Raw genomic sequence first — 27,174 nt, forward strand, 5'->3', positions numbered from 1 at the left:
ATGTAGCCTAAAAATGATAGTACCACGGAAAGGAAATAGAAAATGTGTGCTTACGACTTTTCTTTCAACTTTGATTAAAAAATTCAGCCCGTAAGAACATAAAGATATTCCGGTCAACTTGGGCGGCTTTTCCTCGCTGCCCCTTTCAGTCTCGGTCACAAAATTATAAACATCTTCCTCTTTAGTCTTTTCCACCACAGATGAACAAATAATAAACATTACTCTTAACCAAAAAATATTCAAATTACGACCAATTTCGATTCTATTATTTCAATAATAATTCATCATCAGTTTAATCTGTTATTAAAACAAGGATAAATTACACTTCACTCCTTACAAAATTTCTATTTTGCACTTTCTCCCCCTAAAAATAAAAAATAAAAAATAAAAAGTGGATAACCACCTTCAGAATACTATTTTGGCTGCACTTTGCCCTGAAAGCTCATTTTTGTTGTCCATTGTGCAACAAAAATAACATTTTAAATGGGTAACGTGCAGAAAAATAATATTTTTAACGGACAAGGTACAATATTTAAATGGTCAACGTGCAACAAACACACTCAATTCCAGTGAATAATTGTTGGGTACCCGTCGAACATCTAATTGTACAAGGCAATAGCAAATACAATTAATAGATAAAATAAATCCTATGGGGAAAGGGTGAATGGTAGAATTAATATTAGAATTCCAGATTATAAAGAAAATTAAATAAAATGTAAGCCATAAACCGAATGACAAATACAGGTTGAAGAGCTTTGAGTCGATGAACGGCTCATTTCTCAAGATTATGTCCTCGTCCAAGACTCACGCAATTGTTGCCGAGCAGCCACCAGAATCAGTCGAACCTGTCTCTAAACCCCTCGAAAGTTTAGCCTTCAGCTCGAATCCCTAATCCCCAACCAAACCAATATCATACCATGGGCCCCTAACAATAATTTGGGGCAAAAAATAACATTTTGAAGGGGCATTCACATTTCCAAATTTTGAGGGGTAAAGTGCGAAAATTAGGAATTTATAGGGGGTGAATTGCAATTTTCCCGAAAAACAAAACCCAGTTATAATATTTGAATTAATTAAGCATATGTTCCAAGTTTGGTTTGGCTTTGTCCATCTGCAGGCCCTCTCTCTCTCTAATATTCTCTCTCTAATATTCAACCACACTTTCACGACATTTGACTAGCCTGACAAAATATATTAAACTCCAAATTATTTTCTTTGAAATTTCGCATTCTTCTCATTCTCATTCTTTTTTTTTTTCTGTCATCAATTTTTTTTCATCAATCTAAAAACATGAAACCCCAACAACCCATCTGACAAATCCCAATTTTCGAACAAAGCACAAACGTACGAGGAAGAGAGCAGCAGACCAGCCGAACATGTCAGAAGACGAAACCGAACATTTTCTCTTCCGTATAGCCTTACTCATCTTCTTCATCCTAATCACAGGTATACATACACACTTGATAAAACTCGCAAAGCTTTCTCTCTCTAATTAATTTGTAGAGAGAGAGAGAGAGTGTCACGTTATTTATTCAAGTTGGGTTTTCGAGGATGATTTTGTTATTATAAAAATCCATTCGTATTGCGAACGAACTGTTAGCAACAGTAACTAAAAAAACTGAATCTGACGCAAATAATAATACTACAGGGAAGCTTGTAATAGGAGACTCAGTCGAAACAGACAGACAAGTACTACTGAACCTGCGTTCGTTTCTCGAGAAAGGTAACCCTGTTTTCGCCAATCAAGTAAGATACATACAATGGAATCCTACCGACACGTCACCATGCAACTGGCCCGGGATTACCTGCAGCAACAACCGCGTCACCGAAATCGACCTCTCCGACTGCAACATCGCCGGCGACATCTTCGACAACTTCTCCGCCTTAACAGAGCTCACCCACCTCGACCTGTCGGGAAACACAGTCGGCGGCAGCATTCCGGCAGATTTAAGCCTTTGTCGGAACCTTAAATTCTTGAATTTATCGCACAACATCATCGACGGTGACCTCAACTTCACGGGGTTATGGAATTTGGAAATTCTCGATCTCTCCCTCAACAGAATTCGAGTCGACGACATCCGGTTAGCCATACCCGAAAACTGCGATAATTTACTGGTGGCGAATATTTCAAGCAACAACTTCACCGGCGAAGTGGGGCCCGTCTTCGAGAAGTGCCCGAATTTGAAGTATCTCGATCTTAGCTCGAACGAACTGACGGGTGATGTGTGGCCTGGATTCGATGTAATGATCGAAATTTCCCTGTCGAGGAACAGATTCTCCGGTGTGGTCCCCGCCTCGATTTTCTCTCCGAACTGCAGCTTACGGGCGTTGGATTTGTCCGAAAATGACTTCTTCGGACAATTCCCTCCCGAAATTTCAAACTGCAAGGATTTGAAGGAGCTTACCTTGTGGGGGAACAAGTTCACAGGGCTGATTCCGAACGAGATCGGATTGCTTTCTAATATCGAAGCACTTTATTTAGGGAACAACAACTTTTCGAGAGAGATTCCGGAGAGTTTAGTCGGGCTCGGAAAATTGGTGTTTCTTGATTTAAGCAGGAACAATTTCAAGGGAGATGTACAAGACATTTTCGGACGGTTAACGCAGGTTAAATTTCTTCTGCTGCATCGAAACGGATACACGGGCGGTATTTATTCGTCGGGTGTTCTCAATTTACCTCAGATTTCCCGTTTGGACTTGAGTTTCAACAACTTCTCGGGTCCGTTACCCGTCGACATATCTCGTATGTCGAGCTTGAAATTCTTGATTCTTGCATATAATCAGTTCACCGGGATTATTCCGTCAGAGTACGGAAATTTGTCCGGACTTCAAGCGCTCGATCTCTCGTTCAATAATTTAAACGGATCGATCCCTTCGAGCTTAGGGAATTTAAAATCACTTTTATGGTTGATGCTTGCTAATAACTCACTCACAGGTCCAATCCCGAAAGAATTAGGAAACTGCAGCAGCTTGTTGTGGTTGAATCTCGCGAATAATCGACTCTCGGGTACGATCCCGTCTCAATTGACGAGCATTGGGAGTGATCCGACGCCTACGTTTATGCTCAACAGGCAGAACGACCGGGTGCCAGCTGGCTCGGGAGAATGCTTGGCGATGATGAGGTGGATACCGGCGGATTATCCTCCGTTTAGATTTGTGTACGATCTTCTTACGAGGAAGAGGTGTCGGAGTTTATGGGACACGATCCTCAAAGGCTACGGTATGTTTTCGGTTTGTCTGCCGGGTTCGAATATCCGGACGTCTCAGATTTCAGGGTACCTCCAGCTCAGTGGCAACCTGTTGTCCGGTGAGATCCCGTTGGAAATCGGTAGGATGCTGAATTTCAGTATGGTCCACTTGGGTCAAAACCTATTTACCGGCAATCTTCCCTCCGACATTGGAAAGTTGCCTTTGGTTGTCCTAAATATATCGAAGAACGTGTTCTCCGGCGAGATTCCGATGCAGATCGGCAATTTGAAGTGCTTGCAGAATCTTGATTTGTCGTACAACAACTTCTCCGGTGTGTTTCCGACCAGCTTGAACCACTTGAGTGACTTGAACAAGTTCAACATATCCTACAACCCGTTTATATCGGGCGTTATATCATCGACCGGCCAGATGGCGACGTTCGAGAAATGGTCGTTCGTGGGGGACCCGCTTTTACTTCTTCCCGCGTTCATGACAAACGATTCAAACGGTGAAGCGGTGAGCAAGCACGCGGAGAATAAGAACGCTAGAGGTTTCAAAGCTTTTCTAGTGGTTTTGTCGTTGATACTTGCGTTTTTGGTGTTCGGGCTAATGACACTTGTAGTTTGCCTCCTAGTGAAGAGCCCGATAGACTCACCGGGGTATCTATTGCAAAATTCTAAGTACCGTCACGAACTCGCATCGAGCTCGGGCGGATCTTCACCGTGGACGACGTCGGACACGATCAAGGTCATCCGACTGGATAAAACGGCATTCACGCATTCCGATATCTTGAAGGCGACTAGAAGCTTCTCGGAAGACAGGATCATAGGTAGGGGTGGGTCCGGTACGGTTTACAGAGGAGTACTACCCGACGGGAGAGAAGTGGCAGTGAAGAAGCTCCGAACGGAAGGCGTGGATGGAGAGAGAGAGTTCAAAGCTGAGATGGAAGTTCTTAGCGGGAACGGGTTCGGGTGGCGGCCCCACCCGAACCTGGTGCCTCTGTACGGGTGGTGCCTCGACGGAGCCGAGAAGTTGCTCGTGTACGAGTACATGGAAGGCGGGACACTCGAGGACATGATAACCGACCGCCTGACGCTCAACTGGAGCAGGCGGTTGGACGTGGCGGTGGACGTGGCGCGGGCGTTGGTCTACCTGCACCACGAATGCTACCCGAGCGTGGTCCACCGAGACGTGAAGGCTAGCAACGTGCTACTGGATAGGAGCGGCAGGGCCCGAGTGACGGATTTCGGGCTCGCGAGGGTGGTGGACGTTGGGGGTAGCCACGTCAGCACGATGGTGGCCGGGACGGTCGGGTACGTGGCCCCAGAGTACGGGCAGACGTGGCAGGCGACTACCAAGGGGGATGTTTATAGCTACGGCGTGCTGGCGATGGAGCTAGCCACGGGGAGGCGGGCGGTGGACGGTGGAGAGGAGTGCCTGGTCGAGTGGGCGAAGAGGGTGATGGGAGATGGGAGAGGTGTGGGGCCCGGTAGAGGGAATATTCCGGTGGCTCTATTGGTGTCGGGATTGGCGGAAGGTGCGGAGAAGATGAGGGAGTTGCTCCGGGTCGGGATTTGGTGCACGGCGGAGATACCGCATTTTAGGCCTAATATGAAGGAGGTTTTGGGTATGTTGTTTAGGATTTGTTGTGGCCATAGTGATTCTGTAGATGGCTCTTTTGTTCGCTCGGTGTGATATTTTGTAGAGAAGATATAAAGAATTTTGTTTTAGAAAAGTTGATATAGAAACGTTTTTTTTTTTTACAGTTGTATAGGATTTTGATTGTCATGATTCTTTTCTGTAAGTAATTAAACATGAAAGCTCATATTTTTAGAGAGAGAAAAAATTACCAATTTTGTTGGTAACAATGCTGCCGTTAGACTTTGTGTGGAGATTCAATTTCATTACCCATAACATTTCTTGAATTGATATAAGTACAAAGTGAATAATGAACTATTCTCTGTTTCTCTATGCCTCTGCTTTTAGCGATGTTTTGAAAACTGAATCGGACATCGACCCGGACAAACTGCTGGGTCATGGTTGAACCGGTTCAACCAGCGTTCAACCGCGTTTTTTTCATTTTTATTTTATAATCAATTATATATAATTTTTATGGTCATTTATATTTTTTTTTTATAATGAACAAAGCCTACTTTGTTTTATACACATTATTTCATTATTCACCATTATTCATATCCAACTGAAATGTAAATCAAGCCTTTCGTGACTCTTGTGCTAGGGCTGAAGTCAAAGTATGTGAAAACACGTTCCAAATTCCAATTTCAAAGTTTTGTATTTTGATTTAAGTTTTTTGTCAATTAGACAGTAAAAATAAGTCGTTTTTAGCCATCTTATTTTTTTTGGCAAAAAATCCGACTTTGGGCACTATTTTGTGCAAAAAGACCCCATTTTTAGTTTGGCTTCCATTTTACGGTTCAATCGGCTAAATCAGACAGGACAAGGCAATGGTTCGCGGTTCAACCAATTTGGTCCGGATTTCAAAACATTGATTTTTAGATATAATTGTTTTTTTAGAGACGGGTTTTTAGATATTAACAATCGCGAAAAGACAAAACACTTCTGACCTCATAAGATTTGTTCATGTTAAAAATCTAACCCAAAATTAATTAAATGATACTTTTACCCTTACCAATTTTTATTTTTGTTTTTGTTTTTCTACAAATTCAACCAGCCTCTTAAGCTACTTATGATTATATATAGTCCCTTGAGTATTTGAAATTCGGACTTCCTTTAAGGTTTGATTCGATCAACGTTTTAATCTTATTCGATTGGTGTCATAAACATAGATATGGGCTTATGTATGTTTAGTTGATATAGCCCATATGCATCTCTTCTTAGGGAAGGCTATGAGTTCCACTTGTTGACTTAACGACTTCGAAAAATGCAGAGCTAAAATCGTTTGTTTGGCTGAAAATTCTAAGTATATATTTCATATATTCGACAAATAAGAGTGATCACAACATATTCTCTTCTCACAGCTTTGTTCCTCAAATGCCTGATGTTTCATACAATTGGTCAACAAAAATAATAAGAAAAATTGTTCCTTTTCGTCTTAATTAAAAAAGAAATAGATAAATAAAATTTCTCGATCCGTTTTGATGTCGTATGAGTTCGAATATGTTTACTACTATGAAAAAACTCGAACATTCTTTTGTAGTTCATTGAGTCGAATCTTGATCAGGTCCGAGTTGAGTGAAGTGAGGGCTGTTGAGAGCAACTTGAAGCATCTCTTCGTCTTGTTTGTACGAATCACGATACGTCTCCAAGTTGATTTCGGAATTTCTTAGAGCCGAAAGGCAAAGCTCCTTCCTCCATTCCTCTAAATGGGCGAAACCTATGTAGTCTGCATATTTATCACAATACTGCAAAACATATGGAGAAGCAACACGAAATTAGTTTCATGTTATATTTTTAGCATTTAATTTGTTTAATATCTCTCTTAGACATTGAAATTATATATGCACTAAAGCTAAATTTCATAAAATCCCATATAGGCACATATTGGTTTGGTGCATAAATTATGCTTGAGGTTTGACCTACACAAAACAAATTAGCTAGAACCTTGTAAGTTATAAGAACCTTATTGACATAAGTATGTGTATAATTTCAACTGCACAAAAACCACTCCCCCCCCCCCCCCCCCCCCCCCCCCCCCCCCACACCCCAACCAATTCAAAAAAAGTTTCTTCTTACTTCAAAATTTTGCTTTAGTTGCTCTTTCCCCCCAAATTACAAATTCCGGCGCGTTTTTCACCGAAAATGCTATGACTCCATCGAATTGAAGGGCATTGCATCAATTAAGAGATGTATAACCATAATAGTTGATAACTGAAGAAGAAATTGAAGATTCTCACAATTTTGGAACCACAATAGACGCAACTCATTTTGGAGAAAAAAAACGCTAATTTTTATTTTATGAAATTAGTTAATTATGTTGTGGCAATATTTGAATACGTTTTTATCTCACTTTAATTCTTTTCTCGAGAAACAAATTCAAGTTTGTTTAGATTTCCAAAAAAAATAAAAATCCACAACAACTTCTAAACCTTTTTATCTCCTTCAAACATGATGTGACTGCTATAGTAAAAATTGTCTTCACTAAAAAACAAACAAACATCACTTTAATTTTCAAATTCTTCTTCTACAATACATTTTACTAACATCTTTAAACATGATTTGACCGCTATAGTGTATTTTACCTCCTTTCAACTTATAAACAAATGTCATTTTCCAATTATTCTTTCAAACCACATTTGCCCAAATAAAATGAAAATAACTCCCCAAAACGTATCCAAACATTAACTGTGTTTTTCATGTATTAGAAAATATAAGGATATTAGGATTTGGATGCAAATATAAAATGACACAAATGTCCTTGGCAGACGGATAAATGGCAAATCCGACGAAAAGTACACCAAAATTTGTGATTTTAAGAAAAATTCGACAAGAACAAATCTTTTGAGGGGGTCTCTTTTTTCAAATTTGTAGGGGGTAAGTCCGAAAATGGAAAATTTATAGTGGCGGAGTGCATTTTGTTGTAAATATAATAGGAAAGCAAAAATATATTCTAAAAAAGGTAAAAATATAGTAGAAGTATTTACCTCAAAAGAAGCAACATCATGAGTATTATGCTTTGGGATACCGGAAACATCCCTTGATTGATAAAAATCCTTGATTGATTGCATCATATAATCCCATGATGGCAACACTCTTTTTCCAGACAGGAGTTGTGCAATCCATTTTGCTTGGGATTCAAAGAAAGGAAACCCTATAATCTACACCCATTAATCATGTAACCCTAGATTAGCAAACTTTATATTATAATTTTGCATCTTATTATCTGAAAATACAATTTCGATGAGTTTTTTTCTTTTTACGAACTAAAAATCAATTTCGATTCCACATTTTTCAGATATTAGGATTCCAAATAATGTGTATTAAAATAACATAAATAAGTATATAATAATACTTTGTGATGAAATTCCGATTTTTTTAGAATATTTTCATAAATTAAAATCAGATTGTATATTTCAGTAATAGTGTGTACATACTTTCAATTCAAATAATTTTCTTTTGAAAAATAACAAAATCGGGATGGAAAATATTATTCCTAAAACCGAAATTCTTTGCATCAAAATTCATGGAATTCGAAAATTTCATTTCAACATCCACCCCTGAATTTTGATATTTCAATGGGAATATTATAAAACCTAAAAGAAAATAAATACAAAAGTATATACCTTTCTAGGGATGCCAATAAAGGATAGAGAAGGAGCTAACAAAGGAGGAAATGTGTGCTCAAAGAGTGGTCCAACTCTATCATCATCTACTACTACTATTCCTTTGGTATCAAGGAATGGAAATGAATAAGAATACCTGCAATATTTAATTCATCACTTTAACTTATTAATTACAGTTAACCTCTATAAATTAATACAGTCTAAACTAGTAAAACTTTATTAATTTAACGAAATATTAGAATACTGAACTAATAATGCAGTATGTATTACCGAGTCAGGACCAGAAGAAATTATAATCTAACGAGGTAATTAATTTAACGAGGTTCTGTTGTATTATCATTCTTATATAATTAACATTATGTATACTTATTAATATCCCCTAATCAAAGTCTCGTTTAATAGATAAAGTGAACTTATTAGCAACATAATCAAACTTCTTGTCCTATCATTAAACTTTCGAATTTCTTAATGAACCACTTTATACGACTATGTTAAGAATCGATTTTACTAATAACTACTATTCAATATTTCTAATGTCGCACGTGTCATTTAATTTTGTGTATGCATGTTCATATATACTTTTCGGAGTATATGTAAATTTTACCCGGTGCAATATATGATGGTGTCTGCGATAATCCAAGAGCCATCGTTGAACGAAACCCTTCCATCCTCGTGCAACGACTCTATCTGCAGCATATCACAAACGAATCGACTATTTTTTCCCTTATTATAATTTAATTAAAAAAAAATTATGTTAACAAACCTGTGGATGAAGAAAAAGATTAGGATATTTAGAGATGACTTGTGATAAGCCTTGGGAAATGTTAAGTGATCTGGCACTTAAGTGAATCTCCTTAGCCATATTCACAAGCTCAATTGATATATCCTGCCCACTTAATGAACTTCCAACAACCACAACTATCTGTCAAGGATGAAAACAATTTCAATTAAATCAATTTTTATTTAATTTTTAATTTTTAATTTTGTATTTTTAATTTTTTGGGAAACTCAAATATAGATTTTGAACGGACTTATTTGCAATTTGTTTGAAAACAGAGTGACCAAAACGTGACGTATAAAATAGTTTAAGGTATTAGGTCTATGCATGTAATCGTATATACATTATATATATATATATATATATATATATATATATATATATATATATATATATATATATATGTCGCCTATTAATTTATACGAAGAATTATTTTATCCTAGCTAATCTTCTCTTGACAACCAAACACGTCCATAATATACTGTCGATGAAACTTTCCTTAACAGGAAACTGTATCCTGGAGTGGCTCCACCAAAAATTATTATGTTTTCCCTTTACTGAAAATGTGAAACATCCTACTTAAGTGCATTGAATTGGCTAATGTTTTATCGTGTATTTACTCATAATCATACACGTATATTACTCGTAAATGTGTGCAAAATGCATGGTAAATATACGCACTTCTACGATTAGAATTTGTTACAAAGAAAATGAATGTATAATCACCTCATTCTTGAAGGGCTCTGGAACCCTGTAAATGTGACTATGCATTTGCTTTCTCCTCCACGTATCCATTCCTAAACACATCGAAGAACAAAATTGATCGAATGATAACTTAAATAAACGCTAAAATATACGGACAAAACAATCCTTCAAAATAAATTAGCTTTTACTATATATATACCTTTTATTGTAGGCAACCTAGGCTTAGAGTAGTGGCCGGTGGCAACAACCACCGCGTCGTAAACTTCTTCCACCACCACCGCCGCCGCCTTCTCCGCCTTGCTTTTCACCACCCACTTCAAATCCTTCCCCAAAACAAGATTGTCCAACATTTCGACATTCTCAACCCTAGTATTGAATCTTATCATCTCTCTCAATCCAAACCTCTCGCAAAAATCGTGTAGGTAAAAATAAAGTTCCTTATGACCGGGAAATCTCCTCGTATCCCTACCTTTCTTCACCACAAACGGGAAATCCGTGAACCCCATTATCTCCCGCGGCGAAGTTAGCCTCAACGAGGCGTAAATGCTACTATGGACTTTCAAGAAATTACAATCTTGCCCCAATGGATTTTCTTCCTCAACTTTAGGGTTGTATAGCCATTGACCTCCAACGTCGTGGCTTTGCTCGATAACCACCACGTCGTGGCCTTCCTTCCTCAGCTCACGCGCCGCGACTAGCCCTGCGGGCCCCGCTCCAATCACGCAAACTTTCTTCGACGAGTTCCTTTCGTAGACCATGGTGTACGTGGGCTATTTATTTATTATCGATTCACAACAATCGGATTTTTAAACGAGGTATACGAAACAAACCCGATTTGAATCGTTCGAATTTGGGTGTTGAAGTTATGAGTTGGTGAAATATGAAATGGAAGAGTATATTTGTAGGGTATTTGTTGTACTTGAAAAGAAAGCCATGTTTTGGGATCGAGGATTAATTACTAGTTTGGTACATAGGAGACAAACGTGACAATTTTATTTTATTATTTATGATGGTGCATAGGGCTTTTGTGGAAGTCATGTTTGGGAATCTTAAATTGAAAGAAAGAATGATATATATATATATATATAGAGTAAAAAGCAGTTTATCCCCTAAACTAAGGGCTGATTTGCACTTTACCCCCCAAACAAAAAAAATTTGCACGTTTTTACCTGAACTCGTTAATTCGTTGCACGGTACCCCCTAAACTCAATTTTCCGGCAATTTTGACCGGAAAGTTAAAACACGTGCCTTGCACGTGACATTTGCAAGGGTATATTCGTCCATTCACTGACATGCTATATATTAAATATAAATTAATCTTTAAAAAACAAAAAAATAAATAAAAACAAAAAAAAAAAACAAAAAAACAAAAAATAAATAAAATCAAATTCCTCTCACGCAAGACCACAATCAGACGACACATTCGAGATATGACTTCAAGCTTCAAAGCCTCACCGGGATCTTGCCTGCCGCCGAGAACTCGCCCACACACCGACAAAACTTGCCTCGCCGCTGGAAAATAAGTCCTCCATCGCCGCCGTCTAAGATGTCCTCTATTGCCGTCGAAAAAACGTCCTCCATCGCCGCTCACAAATGTCGATTTTTAATTTGACACACAAGTGTCGATTCTTTTCAAAAATTTCGACATAACAGGTAGGTGTCGAATTTAAGAGGAAAATTTGACATTTATATGTCGAAAAATGAAGTTAATTTTGACATTACAGCGTCAATTTGGAGGTGGAATTGCGTGTGTGGAGATAGCGGCGGCGTTTTCCGGTAGGGCAGGCGGAGGGATGGGAGCAAATTAGAAAGAGAGGATTGAAGAAGAGAGAGAGAGAAAGCACAAAAAACAGAGAGTGCGCTTTGGAAAAAAAAAATCCCAGCCCACAGCTTGTGGAAGACATCATCTTCCTCAGACTTCAGCTTGTGGGTGACGGATACAGCTTCTTTTTCCTTTTTTTTTTTTTTTTTTTTTTTTTTTTCTTTCTATTTTTTAAATATTTATTTGTATTTAGTATTAAAGATGCAAATGAAGTAACATATTTACCCCTCCAAATCTCACGTGCAAAGCACATGTTTTAAGATTCCGGTCAAAATTGTCGGAAAATTGAGTTTAGGGGGCACCGTGCAACGAATTAATAAGTTCAGGTAAAAACGTGCAAATTTTTTTGTTTGGGAGGTAAAGTGCAAATCGGCCATTAGTTTAGGGGGCAAACTGCTTTTTACTCATATATATATATATATATATATATATATATATATATATATATATATATATATATATATATATATATATATATATATATATATATATATATATATATATATATTATATATATATTGGTAATCTGAAATGATTTACGCGGCAGTAAAATTACGAATGTCGTTCACAATTGCATTTCCTTTCTCTCTCTAAAACCTACCCAATTCACTCAAACCCCAAAACCACCAAAAACCCCCAAATTTCACAAAAATCCTAAATTCTTCTCACAATCCTTCCAAATCCGAAATTTGGGTCAATTAGACAGGTAATTACTCATCTAAAGTACTTATATGTATCGAATTTGTTGTTAATCCTCTGAAATTTGAATGAAAATCGCGATTTTGGGGTGACTTTGGGGAGAAAATCCCGTCTGATCCACGCCCAAAATAGCCGTGGGAAGGCAGTTTCCACGCCTGAATCAGGCGTGGAAACTGCCTTCCCACGGCTATTTTGGGCGTGGATCAGACCAGCCGGCGTCCGGTCCAGGCGCCGGTCAGGGGTCTTCACGTCCGGACCGGACGTGCAGACCCCTGACCGGCGCCTGGACCGGACGCCGGTTTTATTTTATTTTATTTTTTTTAATTTGCTGGCGCCCGGTCCAGGCGCCGGTCAGGGGTCTGCACGTCCGGTCCGGACGTGAAGACCCCTGACCGGCGCCTGGACCGGGCGCCAGGTTCATTTTTTTTTTTTTTTTATTTATTAGTTAACTTATATTTGGATACGCTGATTTTTGTAGAAGTCAACGAGTAGGCTTCAATTTATTTTTTATCGGCGCCGAGACCGAAAGCCCGGTTCAATTTTTTTTTTTTTTTTTTTTTTTTAAATTATTTATTCATTAGTTAATTTATATTTGTATACACTGATTTTTGTAGAAGTCGACGAGTAGCCTTCAATTTTTTTTTATGAATTAAATAATTAATTCATTCATTCATTAGTTAAGTAATTTGTATATGTTGATATTTGTAGATGTCGGCGAGTTGGCCACACGGACGGGGCAAGGGACCGATGACACGTGGCATGAGACCAGATGGATTTGCTGGAATCGAGGAACCGGTAGATGATACCACTGCGCAAAGAGAGGGTAGGACACACAAGCGTAAGGTTACTGGATCTACACGACGGGGCGAGCGTAATTTGCGACTGAGGGAGCCAGATGCACAGACCGATGAGGATGATGATGATTCACATGTAGGTTTCGAGGGTCAGTATGTTTATCCGGTGCCAGATTTTGGATTAGATGACAATGATGATGGCAATGATGCTGGCAATACCTTTTCCGCATCCCCGACTACTTTGACAGGTGCTGCTGCTACTTCATCTGGTGGTGCTACTCATCGTCGGGGTAGTACTTCGTCCGATACTGTTACTCGTCCGTGGAAGTTGACTGGTCCGGCACCTGGTGGACCTACTGACTATAACTTGATACCGAGTTTCGGAGCGCACGTCGCCTATGACATTTGGGAGGGAAAGGTAATATTTATTATATGAATTTTTATTGTCTTTTTTTAAATGCGTATAGTAGATAGTTGCATAATTAATATTTGTTTATATTTTGGACAGGCGCGATCTATGGTTAAATTGCAATCCCGTACAAAAGCGGTGACTGGTTGGCGTGGGCCAACAGATCCTCGGTCTGTTGCATTGTTGGAGGGTACTGGTTTGTACCAATTGCAGCATTGTGTACTCCCTCAGCACAATAACCCACTGATTGAGGCATTCATTGAAAGGTGGCAGCCGGACACAAATACGTTTCACATGCCTTTTGGGGAGATGACGATTACACTCCATGATGTGCATTATATCATGGGGTTGCGAGTTAGTGGACATCGTCCTTACACTGATATGCAGAAGAGCTTGGTGATCGAATCTGGCTCGAGAATATTCGATCTTGACATTCTCAAGATAGAGAGTTGGTGGCACAATGGTGGCCCCCGATTAGAGGACTTGCAGGAGCTATACGGAGATCATTCATCAGCTTCGTCAGAGTGGTAAGGTGCGAGCATACATCATTTACTTGTTGGGATCGACTTTATTTGTCAATAAGAGCGGTGCCAGAGTGAAGCCAGATTTTTGCCCACTTATAGAGGACATCGAGCAGATTGGAGAGTACTCGTGGGGCTCCGGTACATTGGCATATCTATATCGACAGTTGGGTATGGCTTCACGAGCTGATGCGAAACAGATTTCCGGATGTCTGACATTGTTAGAGGTAATTATTTTATTTGTGTATTTTCTTCAATTATTTAATATAATTATTATTTATATTATTTTTAAATTGTGTTTCATACGTTCGTGTAGTGTTGGATATACGAGTATTTTCCGAGTTTTCGACCTCCGACGGTTAAAGCACATGTTATAGGAGAGCCGTGGTGCATGAGGTGGCATATATCAGACGTGGTTCGAAAGGATAGCAGTCGATTACTTGAGTATCGTCGGATGCTTGATCATTTACGTGCAACTGATGTAAGTAACTTGTACAATTTATTGTTTCATTTATCTGAATAAACTGTATTATTAATATGTATATTTTATTATAATAGGTTTATTGGACTCCGTTTGGTCCAAATGTGGCACGTGATGTCGAGAAGACACTCCATCACGGTACTATTAGGAAAACTTCAAACAACATAAAATTAAAAGGAAAAAAAATCAATCAACTGTTTAGAATGTCCCACGCACGACGCCTACCCGCTAATGCATCGTCCAAATAAGCTACACTATCCTTCCTGTACCTCCGCCACTGCATGTCAAATGGAGGCAGTGGACAATTATCATTCAACTTCACATACACAAAATGACTCCCTTCCGCCAGGTATACAATGGTCATCTCGTGCGATAGTTGTGAAACACCAACGGGGGAGAAAAGCGGCAAATACGTCTGATTTCCAGAACTGCTTGTCAACAACACCAAAGCGTTGTAACATGTTGCTACGACCACTCCCACGTCCGTAATAGTCATCCACTTATTTAGCGGTGCCGGTCCATTTTGCCAATGTGCCACACTTGTCATCACTTGATATATGTAATTCCCGCCGCCATAGTAGTCTTTGAAAAACTCATCATTTTTTCTGAGAAAATTATAAACATCCAATCTAACATCATACCAATTCTCCTCGTCGCCCTTGACTGCACATGCAACAGACCGGTATCCGCAGTTACCATCGCCTAACACGTTCTTCCACGTCACAACATCGGGTACAAGTGCAAAATGTAGATTCCGGATAAACTCAGGTTGGACAATGCGTTCCGGTTCGGCCCCACTTACAGTAGATGAACGACCTCGACTACGATTTCTGCTAGATGAATCAGAAGGTGGACCACGACCTCTACTGCCTCGACGGCCTCTACTACCTCGTGGTCGAGGTTCCCACGCTGACAATTCTCTCTGTGTGGAGTTGTTCCTCGGTCTGCCTCTTGGTCGTTGTACTGACGGCTCATTTAATTCCGTCTCGCCGGGGTGTATCCTTTCAAAAACTATGTCCGCCACATCATTAATCTCAACGTCAGAACGTTGACGCAATTCCTCAACCAATCCTTCTAATCTTCCAAGTGCTTGTGTCCTATGATCGGGGACTGAATCGACACTCTCAGCATCATTGCCATCCAACAAAATCATGGTCCTCCAAAATTTATGGACATCTTCTGCATAAAACACACCACCACGTCTACTCTCTTTAAGATCAATGTCATGTTTGCAAGGGAGACCGTGAGTGTTCTTCAAGTAACAATTGCAATTCTCGACATTTTTTTTACGCTCAACGTCCAAAAGTTTAAGGGCCGCATGTGTGACGATTCCGGAAGATAAAATCCTAAAAATGGGTACATTGATAGTCTTCGCTCGGATCCTCCTTGATTTGCCAAATGTTTTCAGAATCTCATTAAGTTGAATAATCATCTGTGAGTGATACTGAGCCCAAAAGGTGTCAAATCCACCGGTGGACGACGACAACCAATCCTTTACTGCTTTATGACCGCTCTCAACCCTAATTAGTGAACATAGGAAATTTTTAATTCACAACTAATATTAAATTACGATTTATATTGCACAAGTAATATTAAATTACCTGTTTGTCGAGGTATTGCCGAGGTGGAATACATAATCTGTCCATGCACGAACAAACCTATCTTTGTATATGAGCCAAGTCGTATCTAGGTACTCGAGTAAATCCGCATTGTTTCTGTACTCATCGACCATCGCCGCAAGGTTACTCTCGTATTGTGCAACAGATAGTGAAGTTACAACTCTTTGCCAAACCTCACGAACGAAGGTAATTCCTCGAGACTTACTGTTACCTAAGCATTGTGCAGCACGACGACCCACATTCCTATTGATATGGAATGTGCATAGAAGATGATATGACTCTGGGAACACATTCTCTAACCCCTTTATTAGCCCCAATTCCCTATCAGTCACAACGACCCCCGGTACATTGTTTGGGAGGTATAGTTTTCTCAAATTGTTCAACGCCCACGTATAATGATCTTCATTTTCATGGCGCATAAATGCCACTGCAACAGTAAAATTCAGACCCTCAGAGCAAACACCAATAATCTCCAACAAAGGCATTTTGTACACATTTGTTTTGTACGTACAGTCAAACAACAAAACGTATGGAAACAGTCTCAACATTTCGACCGACTGAGGGTGTGCCCACATCAGATCAATCACTTCATGCGTAGTTGGATCAGTGCGGATCCACTTATAATACTTATGTTCCTCAAGCAACCCAACCAAATGCGGCATAATTGTATGTCCGCCTCTAGCCTCCTTTTTCATTTTCTCCTTTTCATTGTATATTTGTCTCAAATGCACATCTTTTGCCAAGTTCTTCTCTTTCAAATGTATTAAAATCTTCTTCGGCGGCACATGACTTTTTGCCAACATCCGAGTGATTTCCACCTCCTCTTCAGTCATTTTCGTAGACCCATGCCCAAACAAATATACGGGATCATGATTATGTTTCCCGTATAATATTCTAATTCCCCATCTATCCCCGTAATGTTGCTCTCCCTTCAAGTAAAATTTACAATTAATCTTCTTTGTGCCCGACCATCGAGAGTTTGGCACATCTGTGTCTGTTTTACTTGGTCTCTTCACCCCAAATAGATCACAAGTAAGATATGCTCTATTTGAAGGGCTACTACGGCTCACCAACTTTACACCAAGATTCTTGGCGGTCATTCTCGCCCATTGTACCAACTCAATCCTCGAGTTAAAAAGTTCTGGTACTATAAAATGCTCACTATGATCAACTTCAAATGTAGAAGAATTTTGTTGTTGCTCTTCCTGAAATAATTATAAATAAAATAAGGTTAAAGAATAATAACAAAAAAAAAAAAAAAAAGTGTTCCGCTTCCAAACCGGACGCGGAAATCGGTTTTGGGCACCCAAACCGGACGCGGTTGGCAGTTTTCCGCGCCCAAACCGGACGTGGTTTTTGGTTTTTGGCGCCCAAATCGGCCGCGGGGAGTAGTTCTCCGCGCCCGAACCGGACGCTGGAAATACTTGTTCGCGTTCGAACCGGGCGCCGAGTACCATCCCGTGCGTTCGGTTTGGACGTGGATCTAGGTTTTCCGCGTTCAGTTTAGGCGTGAGACGTATTTTTGGGCGTCCAACTTGGTCGTGGGTCTTGTTTTCGCGATTTAAAGAACAAAAACGAACAAATTTTACCTCGTTGGATTCCGTATCTCGATCCTCATTCGATGCACTCATTTTTTTTTTCAAATGGCTACAATAACATGTGTTTTGGAATGATTTCTAATATAAAAGCTAAAATTGTAGAGAGAGAAAGAAAGTAGAGAGTGGATTTTTTTAAACCCGCATTCGTAATTTTGCTACCGCGAATATCACCTCCCATTGGTAATCTATCTTTTTCACTTTAGTGCTATTAACGTGCATGGGATGCGACCCTTATTTTGATGTTGCCTTGCCTAAAAGTAGAATTTATAAGTTGGTGCTACCAACTTCAATTTTATAAAATTTAATGATCAAGTATATCAATAATTATCCTAGAGTTTTAAATGCATATATTTTACATATATTTAAGGGTAAATAGCACTTAACCCCTTGTGCTTTGGACATTTTGCACATGACCTCCTTATGGTATGAAATTAGGCACATAACCTCCTCGTGGTTTAGATATTTTGCCTATGACCCCCTTATGGTATGAAATTAGGCACATAACATCCTTGAGGTTTTGACATTTTGCACATGACTCCCGTATGGTATGAAATTAGGCACATAACCCCTTTAATAAAAAACTGGAAAGACTAAATTATCCCCAAAGTTTTGCAACTATACCAACTATTCGTTGGTTACTCTATCAAGTTAAATTTCTTATTTTAATTTAAAAATAACTATTTTATAAAATGAAAAGTTTAATGTATTTTTTTTGAAAAATGAGAAATATAATATATTATTGTATTTTTTTAAATTTTACAACACAAAAACAAAAGGTATATAATACTAGTTATTGTACGATTGACGATTTATTCAATTTTAGAAATCAATTTGAAAATCTCATATGCTACAAATCAAATATAAAATGATTAAACTCGATATAAAATTATAAACTATCAATTTCTTTGTTCAATTATAATTCGGTAAAATAATTCTACATATTCAAAGCTTTAATATTGTTATTAATTATGATTACTATGTACTATTTTCTATATAATATATTATATTATAGCTGTTATTGAATTTTATTATTTTAAGAGAAACAAAATCTTATTATTTAGGGGCAATTTAGTCTTTTCCAGTTTTCTATCAAAGGGGTTATGTGCCTAATTTCATACCATATAAGGGGGTCATGTGTAAAATCTCAAAACCACAAGGAGGTTATGTGCCTAATTTCATACCATAAGGGGGTCATGTGTAAAATCTCAAAACCACAATGGGGTTATGTGCCTAATTTCATACCATAAGGGGGTCATGTGCAAAATGTCAAAACCACAAGGGGGTTATGTGTCTAATTTCATACCATAAGGGGGTCATGTGCAAAATGTCCAAACCAAAAGGGGGTTAAGTGCTATTTACCCTATATTTAATATGGATGTCCAAAACGAACGTCTTGGGTTAAGTTTTTTTATTTTTTTGTGCATTTTCCAAAAACATTTTTTGACAAATTAAAAATATTAATTGTAATACCTATACTGATGCCATGATGAATTAATATAACTAAAGAAGATTTTCAAATATGACTTTGCTCAGCAAAAATCTAACAAGATTCACGTGATACTCAATTTAAAATCTCTTATAAATATCCTCTTGAGAAATTGGGGGAGTTATATAATTAATAAAAGTATAGTAACTATTTTATTTGCCATTTATGAAGTTCAAAACTATTTTATTTCTTAAGCCACCCAAAAGAAATCTGTTATTTTCTTTGCGATTTTGAAAATACTAGAAAGGCCTTTTCATCTGTAACACTTAAATTCTTCAAAGTTTGAAAGAAATTTCTATCTTTGTTAGCGAAACGAAATTTGTAACTCAAAACGAAATAAAACCAGAAATTGAACATATATATCGAAAAGACATAGTTATATCTTACAAAAGGGAAAATGGTCTTTCCGACTTACGATATACCCTTTACCATTATAGTTATAGAACATCGGACCCTACTATATACATAACAAAAGAGGGGCCCCATTTATACGTAGTCTAGTCTAATCATCATCATTCTCCGAAGAGAGGATCATGTAGAAAATCGCAAGAATGGTGTCCAAAATCCTAGTAAGAAGTAAGCATAGATAAAACCACATAACCAACATCAAGACAATCGAAAGTTCTTCCATATGAGTAACCTGGCCGGAGTCCCTTGTCAACACTGAATCAACCCAACTCGTCGAAACTACCTTGATTATCTGCATAATAAACAAATCTATGTAAGCCTTTTTAGACTCAACAAGAATTTTAAATATCAACGAACTATAATTAAGAATTTAACAGCATAAACATATATATATATATATATATATATATATATATATATATATATATATATATATATATATATATATATATATATATATAAAAGTTGCTTTTGTAATTGGGTCAAGACTATAAAATTTTTAAACATACACACACTACAACTTTTGTAGTTATAACGATTCTATAGCTTTTAAGTGCCTATGAAAATCTACCGATCTGTTGAGACAGATTACGTGTTACGATGTTAGGTGTGGTAACATAATTCTTGTATTGTCACAGTAATTAACCTACTAAAAGTAGAATAAAGACACAAGAATTAAATGTGGTTCGGATACAAACGTACCCTACATCCACGAGGACTTTGAAACTAGTTCAGATTTACAGGGTACATTAATAGGACTTAATAAAAACACTAAAGACTCCCTCTTTATGTAATATGCCATTCTTGCGCACGACTCGAACTTGTTGATATTCAAAGCAGTTCCTCCATCCGCACTCTTGGACTTCCTCCAATGTTGAACTCCCTTCAAATGTCGGATCAATCCCGAGATCTTTTAAGTACTTCTCCCTAAACGCCGATCTTCTTTATGGGCTGGTAGAAGAAACCCATCATGTTGCCGCACCTGATGTGCCGATAGGGCTGCAACACGGGCTGCACCCTTCAAAACCATTATGCTGTGATTTTTTCGATTAAAACTCAATGGGACTCATATGAGGTTGATGGCCTTATATATGCACGAAATCACCACCCTAAACCTAACTTGGGCCATAAGAAATCGATTTAACTAGGTAATAGAATCCTAGTCGATTTCTACTTCTATTCTAAATAAGTACAAAAGATACCTAACTAGAATATAATACATGGAAATAAATCTAAATCCTAATAAGAATATTAAAGGAATATGACTCTAATTAATTCCAAAATAAACATGAAAAACAATTCTTTGCCAATCTTTAATTTCCACGTATGGCGGATTTCTTCAATCGTCACTAACAAAAATCTGGCCCCAACAATCTCCCCATTTGACATAGATTGGTTAGAATTCATGTTTAACAAGAACTCCCCCTGCATATGAGATTTACTCCCCCTGCAACATAGATGTCACTTTTTTTCACCATCTTCGTCTTCTATCAGAGTGTCCCCTCACGGGGCATGTTACAACGCAGCGGAATTTGATGAATGTCGTGACAGACTTCCGTCTCAACCTTCCTTGTGAACACGTCAACCAATAAGTAAAGAAAATAAATCAAAACCCAAAATCAGACACTAAGTATATATAGTGACCCGCTCTGATACCAATTGTTGATTTCAAATGCCTATGAAAATATACCTATCTGTTGAGACAGATTATGTGTTACGACGTTAGGTACGGTAACATAATTCTTGTGTTGTCACAGTAATTAACCTATTAAAAGCAGAATAAAGAACACAAGAATTTAATGTGGTTCGCATACAAACGTACCCTACATCCACGAGGACTTGCAAACTAGTTCAGATTTACAGTGTACATTAATAGGACTTAATTAAAATATTAAAGACTCCCTATTTATGTGATATGTCGTTCTTGCACACGACTTGAACTTGTTGATATTCAAAGCAATTCCTCCATCCGCACTCTTGGACTTCGTCCAATGTTGAAGTCCCTTCAAACGGCGGATCGACCTCTCCCGAGATCTTTTAAGCACTTCTCTCGAAACACCGATCTTCTTTATGGCCTAGTAGAAGAAACCCGTCCTGTTGCCACACCTGATGTGCCGACAGGGCTGCACCCTTCAAAGCCTTTATGCTGAGATTTTTTCGATTAAAGCTCCATGGGACTCATATGAGGTTGATGGCCTTATATAGGCACGAAATCACCACCCTAAACCTAACTTGGGCCCTAAGAAATCGATTTACCTAGGTAATAGAATCCTAGTAAATTTCTACTTCTATTCTAGATAAATACAAAAGATACATAACTAGAATATAATACATGGAAGTAAATCTAAGTTCTAATAAGAATATTAAAAGAATAGGACTCTAATTAATTCCAAAATAAACATGAAAAACAAATCTTTGCCAATCTTTAATTTCCACGTATGGCGAATTTCTTCAATCTTCACTAACAAAAATCTGGCGCCAACAGTAGTTATAATGATTCTATAACTTTTATACTCTGCATATTAATTTCTTTTCTTCTTTAATTCCCATGACTCCATAATCTGCAAAAATATTCACATCACAAACATATATGCCTGACACGGAAATATAATTTGGATCCATTGGAAATTCAATCAGAACTTCAATATAAACGTCGGTTTGTGAACCCGATCGACGTGGAATAAAACCACACACTTTTATTCTATAGTTAGAGCACCGGCCCCTCCATGCTCGTGTTTATTAAATATCTACCCTGAGTGATTCCCCAATATTTTTGAGTTTTCGAAAAAATGATGCAATTGGTTAGACAAACAATCACCAGTCCTATTATTACCTTAATTACCACAATTAACAAATAAAATATACTTCATATATACGATATAGTCAACACCTCACTTACACACAATAAAACAATTACTGTGTAGTATTGCATATAACAACACATAAATTTAAAACTTGAACTTTTAAGCTTCCTAAACATGCACTTACCTAACGATTCCATGCACGGCTAATAAATTCCTATATGAAATTTAAAAGTCTAAGTTTCCAAATTTTAATTTTAATTAAAATAAAATGATTCATTTCAACTATGCCTAGATTTTGAGAAATCTATAAGGAGTAATACTTTTAAAAATTATCTAGAAGGAAAATTATCAGATTTTTATAATCTTTTGCTTAATAAGTAAAAAATATTTTTTTCTTTCAAACATATATTTATATATGTAAATATATTCACTAGGAATGCAAGCAAGGGTTCGAATCTTGCCTGGATTGAGATTTAGAAGAAGAAAATTACTAGAAACCGGAGAAAAGACGCATACAACACAAGATCTTCAAATCTTCTTAAACAATACCAAGATTAACGAGGAACCCCTGACCGATTGAGATAAACCGAGAGAGTGACTTTGATGATACGAACACGGGGTGATGAGAGGTATCTCGAGGTAATTGAGGTTGGATTATTGTTAATATTTTGGAGAGATTGTTATATCTTGATCCATAATAAAAGGTTTGGCATTGATATATATGTGCAGTAGAAAGAAGAAGTTGAGGATTTAATTTCGTAGAAATTCCTAATGCCGTGAAGAAGGAGTAGAGACTTTTGGTCTTCTTCCTTAACCAGGGAGAGTAAATCTCGATTTTAGTGAAATGAAGGAATAAATAATTTTATAAGAAATTCTAATACTGCGTAATAGGAGGTACAAGTTTATAGAAGATGAGGTACAACACCAAGAAGCATGTCATAAAAATTTAGGTAAGGCAATATAACCCAATAGGAAAATTCAATGTTTTTTTCTCTAATTACTCTCTATACCTCTAACTTCTAAGTGCAATTCCCTAGGTGAGATTTAGTATAGTAAGTTTTCATATTTAAGCTGGCAGCACATTTCAAATTCCTAAATAATTTCCTAAGAATTACTTATCCCTATAATGTAGACAATTAGACACATAAATAAAACACACATATTTAATTTTACCTGGGAAAGAAGCATACGCGCGTGTGTGTATATATATATATATATATATATATATATATATATATATATATATATATATATATATATATATATATATATATATATATATATATATATATATACTCTAACATCTTATATGTTCATTTTAACATCTTATTAGCTTAGCCAAACACCCTCTAAATAGACCATTTAACAACAATAATAATAATTACAATTTTCATTTGTGATTTACACTTGGCTTCTAATCACAAACTCTGAATTTTTGAAAGGAAAAAAAATCAAAATTCTAGAACACGATATAATCGAACCATATTTCAATGAATAAAAGTTTCTACATCAAATTCTTAGTTTGCATTAAAATCACACAAAAGATTTAGAGATCAAAAGCGATATGTTTTGGATTATTCAAAAGGCTTCGATCAGATAAACCAATTACATCCCCCACAATAATACACCAAAAAATAAAATAACTAATTCAAAAGTTGCACGATTCACTTAAAAGAAAGAACTCGATCGGTTGTGACGGTGGTTTGGGGCAGCGGCGACGACGACGGATTGCAGCAGGATTGTCGAGCCTCGGTGCATAGGATGTGCGATTGATGTGTAAAAAGACACGTTTTTATGTTTTCTTGTAAGTTCAAAAGACATGTCATTATTTTTCTAATTCAGATTTTTTTTCTAACCTAAACAGTGATACCTCGTCGTTTCATTGAGGAATTAAGAAATAAAAATAAAACGTCACACTTTGGAGAAAACAGGGGTCAGTGGACAGTTCGCCGTTTCCCAATTTTTGTTTCTCTAGCTTTGATGGTCAAATTGGCCTCGTTTTGTGGCGATTTACGGTCGAACCGGTCCGCTCCTGTTCTGACAACATTTGTTAACACAATTAGGGCGAGAGAGGCAGTCGGCTAGGGCCCCCAAGTTTTAGAAAACTCGAGGGACCCATTTTCTATAGGTTTATATATTAGTTATATATTGATGTTATTTTATTTCACTTCATATATGCTGAAGAACTAAGAACTAATTCATTGCAGTTCTCAAAATGAAGAGAGGAGATGAGAATATTCACTATAATATATTATTCGTGTACTTTAAGGATAGTAAATGAATAAAATAGATCAATTCCAAACTATCAGTTCACTATATCTAAATCGTAGTCAACCGTTTTGGTTATTTAATTACCTCCGATTTGAAAACGTCTCAAGGAATAATGGGAAGCAGCCTCCACTGTTCCGAGTACATGGTCAAAGTATGATACATTTGTCTTTGTTGCACCAGGTCCTACGTTGCGAAAAGGGGCATAGTAGGTAACGTTCGGGGGAGTACCGAAGAAGTATCCAGTTACAGCTGGATCCGAGTACGACTCCATAATTATGTAAACTGCATAATTTCCCAACGAACTCCCATAAAAGCTGTTTCTACTTCTGTTACTAATTTATTTACAATATAAAATTTATAAAGGTGAAATACGAAGCCAAATTTGTATGCTAAAATATGAGAATATTGACTGGAGAACACAATATTTTCTTGTGGATGTGATTTCTCAAGGTAAAATTGGCATTTCTAGAAGAAGGCACGAGCCAATTCCACAACCAAATGCTCTTTAGCATAAAAATGACATTCACTGTAGGATTGTAGATCGCCACCTACACTCAAAGTCACACCAGCAGCTCCCTCTAATTTACACGTGAAAAAGACCGAAGCTCGGTTCCGAGTTATTAACTGCAACTCCATTATGTAATTCTCCATTTCTAATGATCATATCTTGAGCCAAGAATTTACCATTGGTTACACCTGTGCATAATATATTGATTAATAATGTTGTTGATATATATATATATATATATATATATATATATATATATATATATATATATATATATATATATATATATATATATATATATATATATATATATATATATAGACACATACACGTGTACGTAAGAGATAAGTACTTTAAAGTTGATAAAAATGTGCCTTACTTAATGTTGCAGCTGCCGGTGATCCATATTTGTTGGATGCATTTGAAGATAGGTTGTCTTCCCAATTCCTTCTCCAATCAAAATGAGATTGGTCTTTTCGTGACCAATCATGACTATTTCGTTGTATTCCCCTTCTCCGATGTGGATGCACACTTTGAGCTGGCTATAGTTTGGGGATGCTTCAACTTCATCGGTCACAATTGTGAAGTTGGACTTACTCCCATCCTTCGAAACTGAAATGGCTATTTTGCACCCAAGAAGAATATTGTTATTCGTTTTGCCTTTCTTGTTAATAACAACCAGTAAGCCCCCCAACAACGTAGTTGTTAATATAATACTTATTATGAAGCCCGTTGTTGCCGGTAGGACGACGGCCAATATCGGGTGGTAGTTGTTGTTGGATTGTTGTGTCATGTTGATTTCAGATGGTGGAAATGCGATATTGGAAGAGTTTTGAGAAAGAGAGAAGGAAGACAAGTTGGGGGTAGCATCAATATCAGCACTACTTTGTGTTAATGATGGAACATGCGTAGGGGATAATTCCTCGACGCCCACATGGATGTCGATTAATGAGGGAGATGTATTATTATCATCGTTATCAGTAGTTGATGCTGAAACACATGAGAGATGATTTCCATATAGGAAATAGACTGTAGCAGCTTAGAGTATCTCTACCCTTTCAGCAAAAAAAAAAAAAAAAAAAAAAAGAGTCAAATCCAACAGTCTATACTATCTATAAAAGGAGGAACGCTAGGAACGTTTCTTCCATTTTATGTAGGGACAAAATTATCCCTACATATGTTTTAGAGTTTATAGAAATCAAAGGACAATGACGTATTTTAGTTAATATTTCATTGAAAGGTTAATTATACAAGTAACTTTTCTAATTAAAGTGTTTTTTAATATTTCATTTATATTATAACTTCTAAAATAATTTAAAGTTTGAAAACATATTTTATTCATATTAAAGTACATTCACAGAGTTTTCTAATGAGATATTGTTTGACTATATTTCTACATCTAATAGCTCAAATCATTTATTGATGATATATTTTAATTTGTCAATATTGAATCATTTATAGTAATCTATATATAATATAAAAAGAAGATCTAATGCCCTCAATGATTGACATGTGGCAAATGATGATGTCATTTATCAAAATTGCTTAGTTGGAGTTCAATTGATGAGGTGGATTCTTCAATTTGTGAGTTGTCAATTTTATTTTAGTATGTTTTTAAGTTATTTCTTATTTAATATTTATACACTCATTTACACAATTATCACATGTATATATATCATTTCCAAAGTTAATATTTTATAAATTCAAAATTAAAAAAAATCTTATTTATGATTTTATGCATTTCAAAATACATTTATTGAAAAAAATCACGATAATGTTTTTACGAATATTCAAATGAATTAAAAAAAAAAATATTTTTTT

At 37.0% G+C, this 27,174-nt stretch overlaps 4 protein-coding genes and 1 long non-coding RNA gene across 5 annotated transcripts; 3 read left to right on the forward strand and 2 right to left on the reverse strand.

Annotated features, from left to right (window-relative positions):
- The first annotated feature begins 1,099 nt into the window (after positions 1-1,099).
- Positions 1,100-4,994, forward strand: LOC105959725 (Leucine-rich repeat protein kinase family protein). The gene is made up of 2 exons (XM_012983862.2): positions 1,100-1,446; positions 1,649-4,994. The coding sequence occupies exons 1-2, from the start codon at positions 1,377-1,379 to the stop codon at positions 4,882-4,884; spliced, it is 3,306 nt and encodes a 1,101-aa protein (XP_012839316.1). The 5' UTR covers positions 1,100-1,376; the 3' UTR covers positions 4,885-4,994.
- A 1,167-nt stretch (positions 4,995-6,161) lies between these two features.
- On the reverse strand, positions 6,162-10,819 carry LOC105959726 (flavin-containing monooxygenase FMO GS-OX-like 9). The gene is made up of 7 exons (XM_012983863.2): positions 10,133-10,819; positions 9,955-10,025; positions 9,214-9,372; positions 9,055-9,137; positions 8,451-8,586; positions 7,812-7,985; positions 6,162-6,572 (listed from the first exon to the last, which is right to left on the reverse strand). Exons 1-7 carry the CDS (start codon positions 10,689-10,691, stop codon positions 6,369-6,371), a joined length of 1,386 nt encoding a protein of 461 aa, XP_012839317.2. The 5' UTR covers positions 10,692-10,819; the 3' UTR covers positions 6,162-6,368.
- A 460-nt stretch (positions 10,820-11,279) lies between these two features.
- On the forward strand, positions 11,280-11,914 carry LOC148767925 (uncharacterized). Its single transcript, XR_016033553.1, has 2 exons — positions 11,280-11,586; positions 11,658-11,914. It is a non-coding gene; the product is annotated as an uncharacterized LOC148767925 (long non-coding RNA).
- A 1,252-nt stretch (positions 11,915-13,166) lies between these two features.
- LOC148767926 (uncharacterized) lies at positions 13,167-16,296 on the forward strand. The gene is made up of 4 exons (XM_088823594.1): positions 13,167-13,666; positions 13,757-14,405; positions 14,495-14,565; positions 15,704-16,296. Exons 1-2 carry the CDS (start codon positions 13,202-13,204, stop codon positions 14,186-14,188), a joined length of 897 nt encoding a protein of 298 aa, XP_088679720.1. The 5' UTR covers positions 13,167-13,201; the 3' UTR covers positions 14,189-14,405; positions 14,495-14,565; positions 15,704-16,296.
- LOC105976159 (PKS-NRPS hybrid synthetase cheA-like) lies at positions 14,850-17,909 on the reverse strand. The gene is made up of 3 exons (XM_088822691.1): positions 17,559-17,909; positions 16,261-17,483; positions 14,850-16,179 (listed from the first exon to the last, which is right to left on the reverse strand). The coding sequence occupies exons 1-3, from the start codon at positions 17,907-17,909 to the stop codon at positions 14,850-14,852; spliced, it is 2,904 nt and encodes a 967-aa protein (XP_088678817.1).
- Positions 17,910-27,174: the final 9,265 nt, after the last annotated feature.

This window comes from Erythranthe guttata, chromosome 9 (genome assembly GCF_056151865.1).
Source record: "Erythranthe guttata isolate IM_541 chromosome 9, IM_541, whole genome shotgun sequence".
Lineage (NCBI taxonomy): Eukaryota > Viridiplantae > Streptophyta > Magnoliopsida > Lamiales > Phrymaceae > Erythranthe > Erythranthe guttata.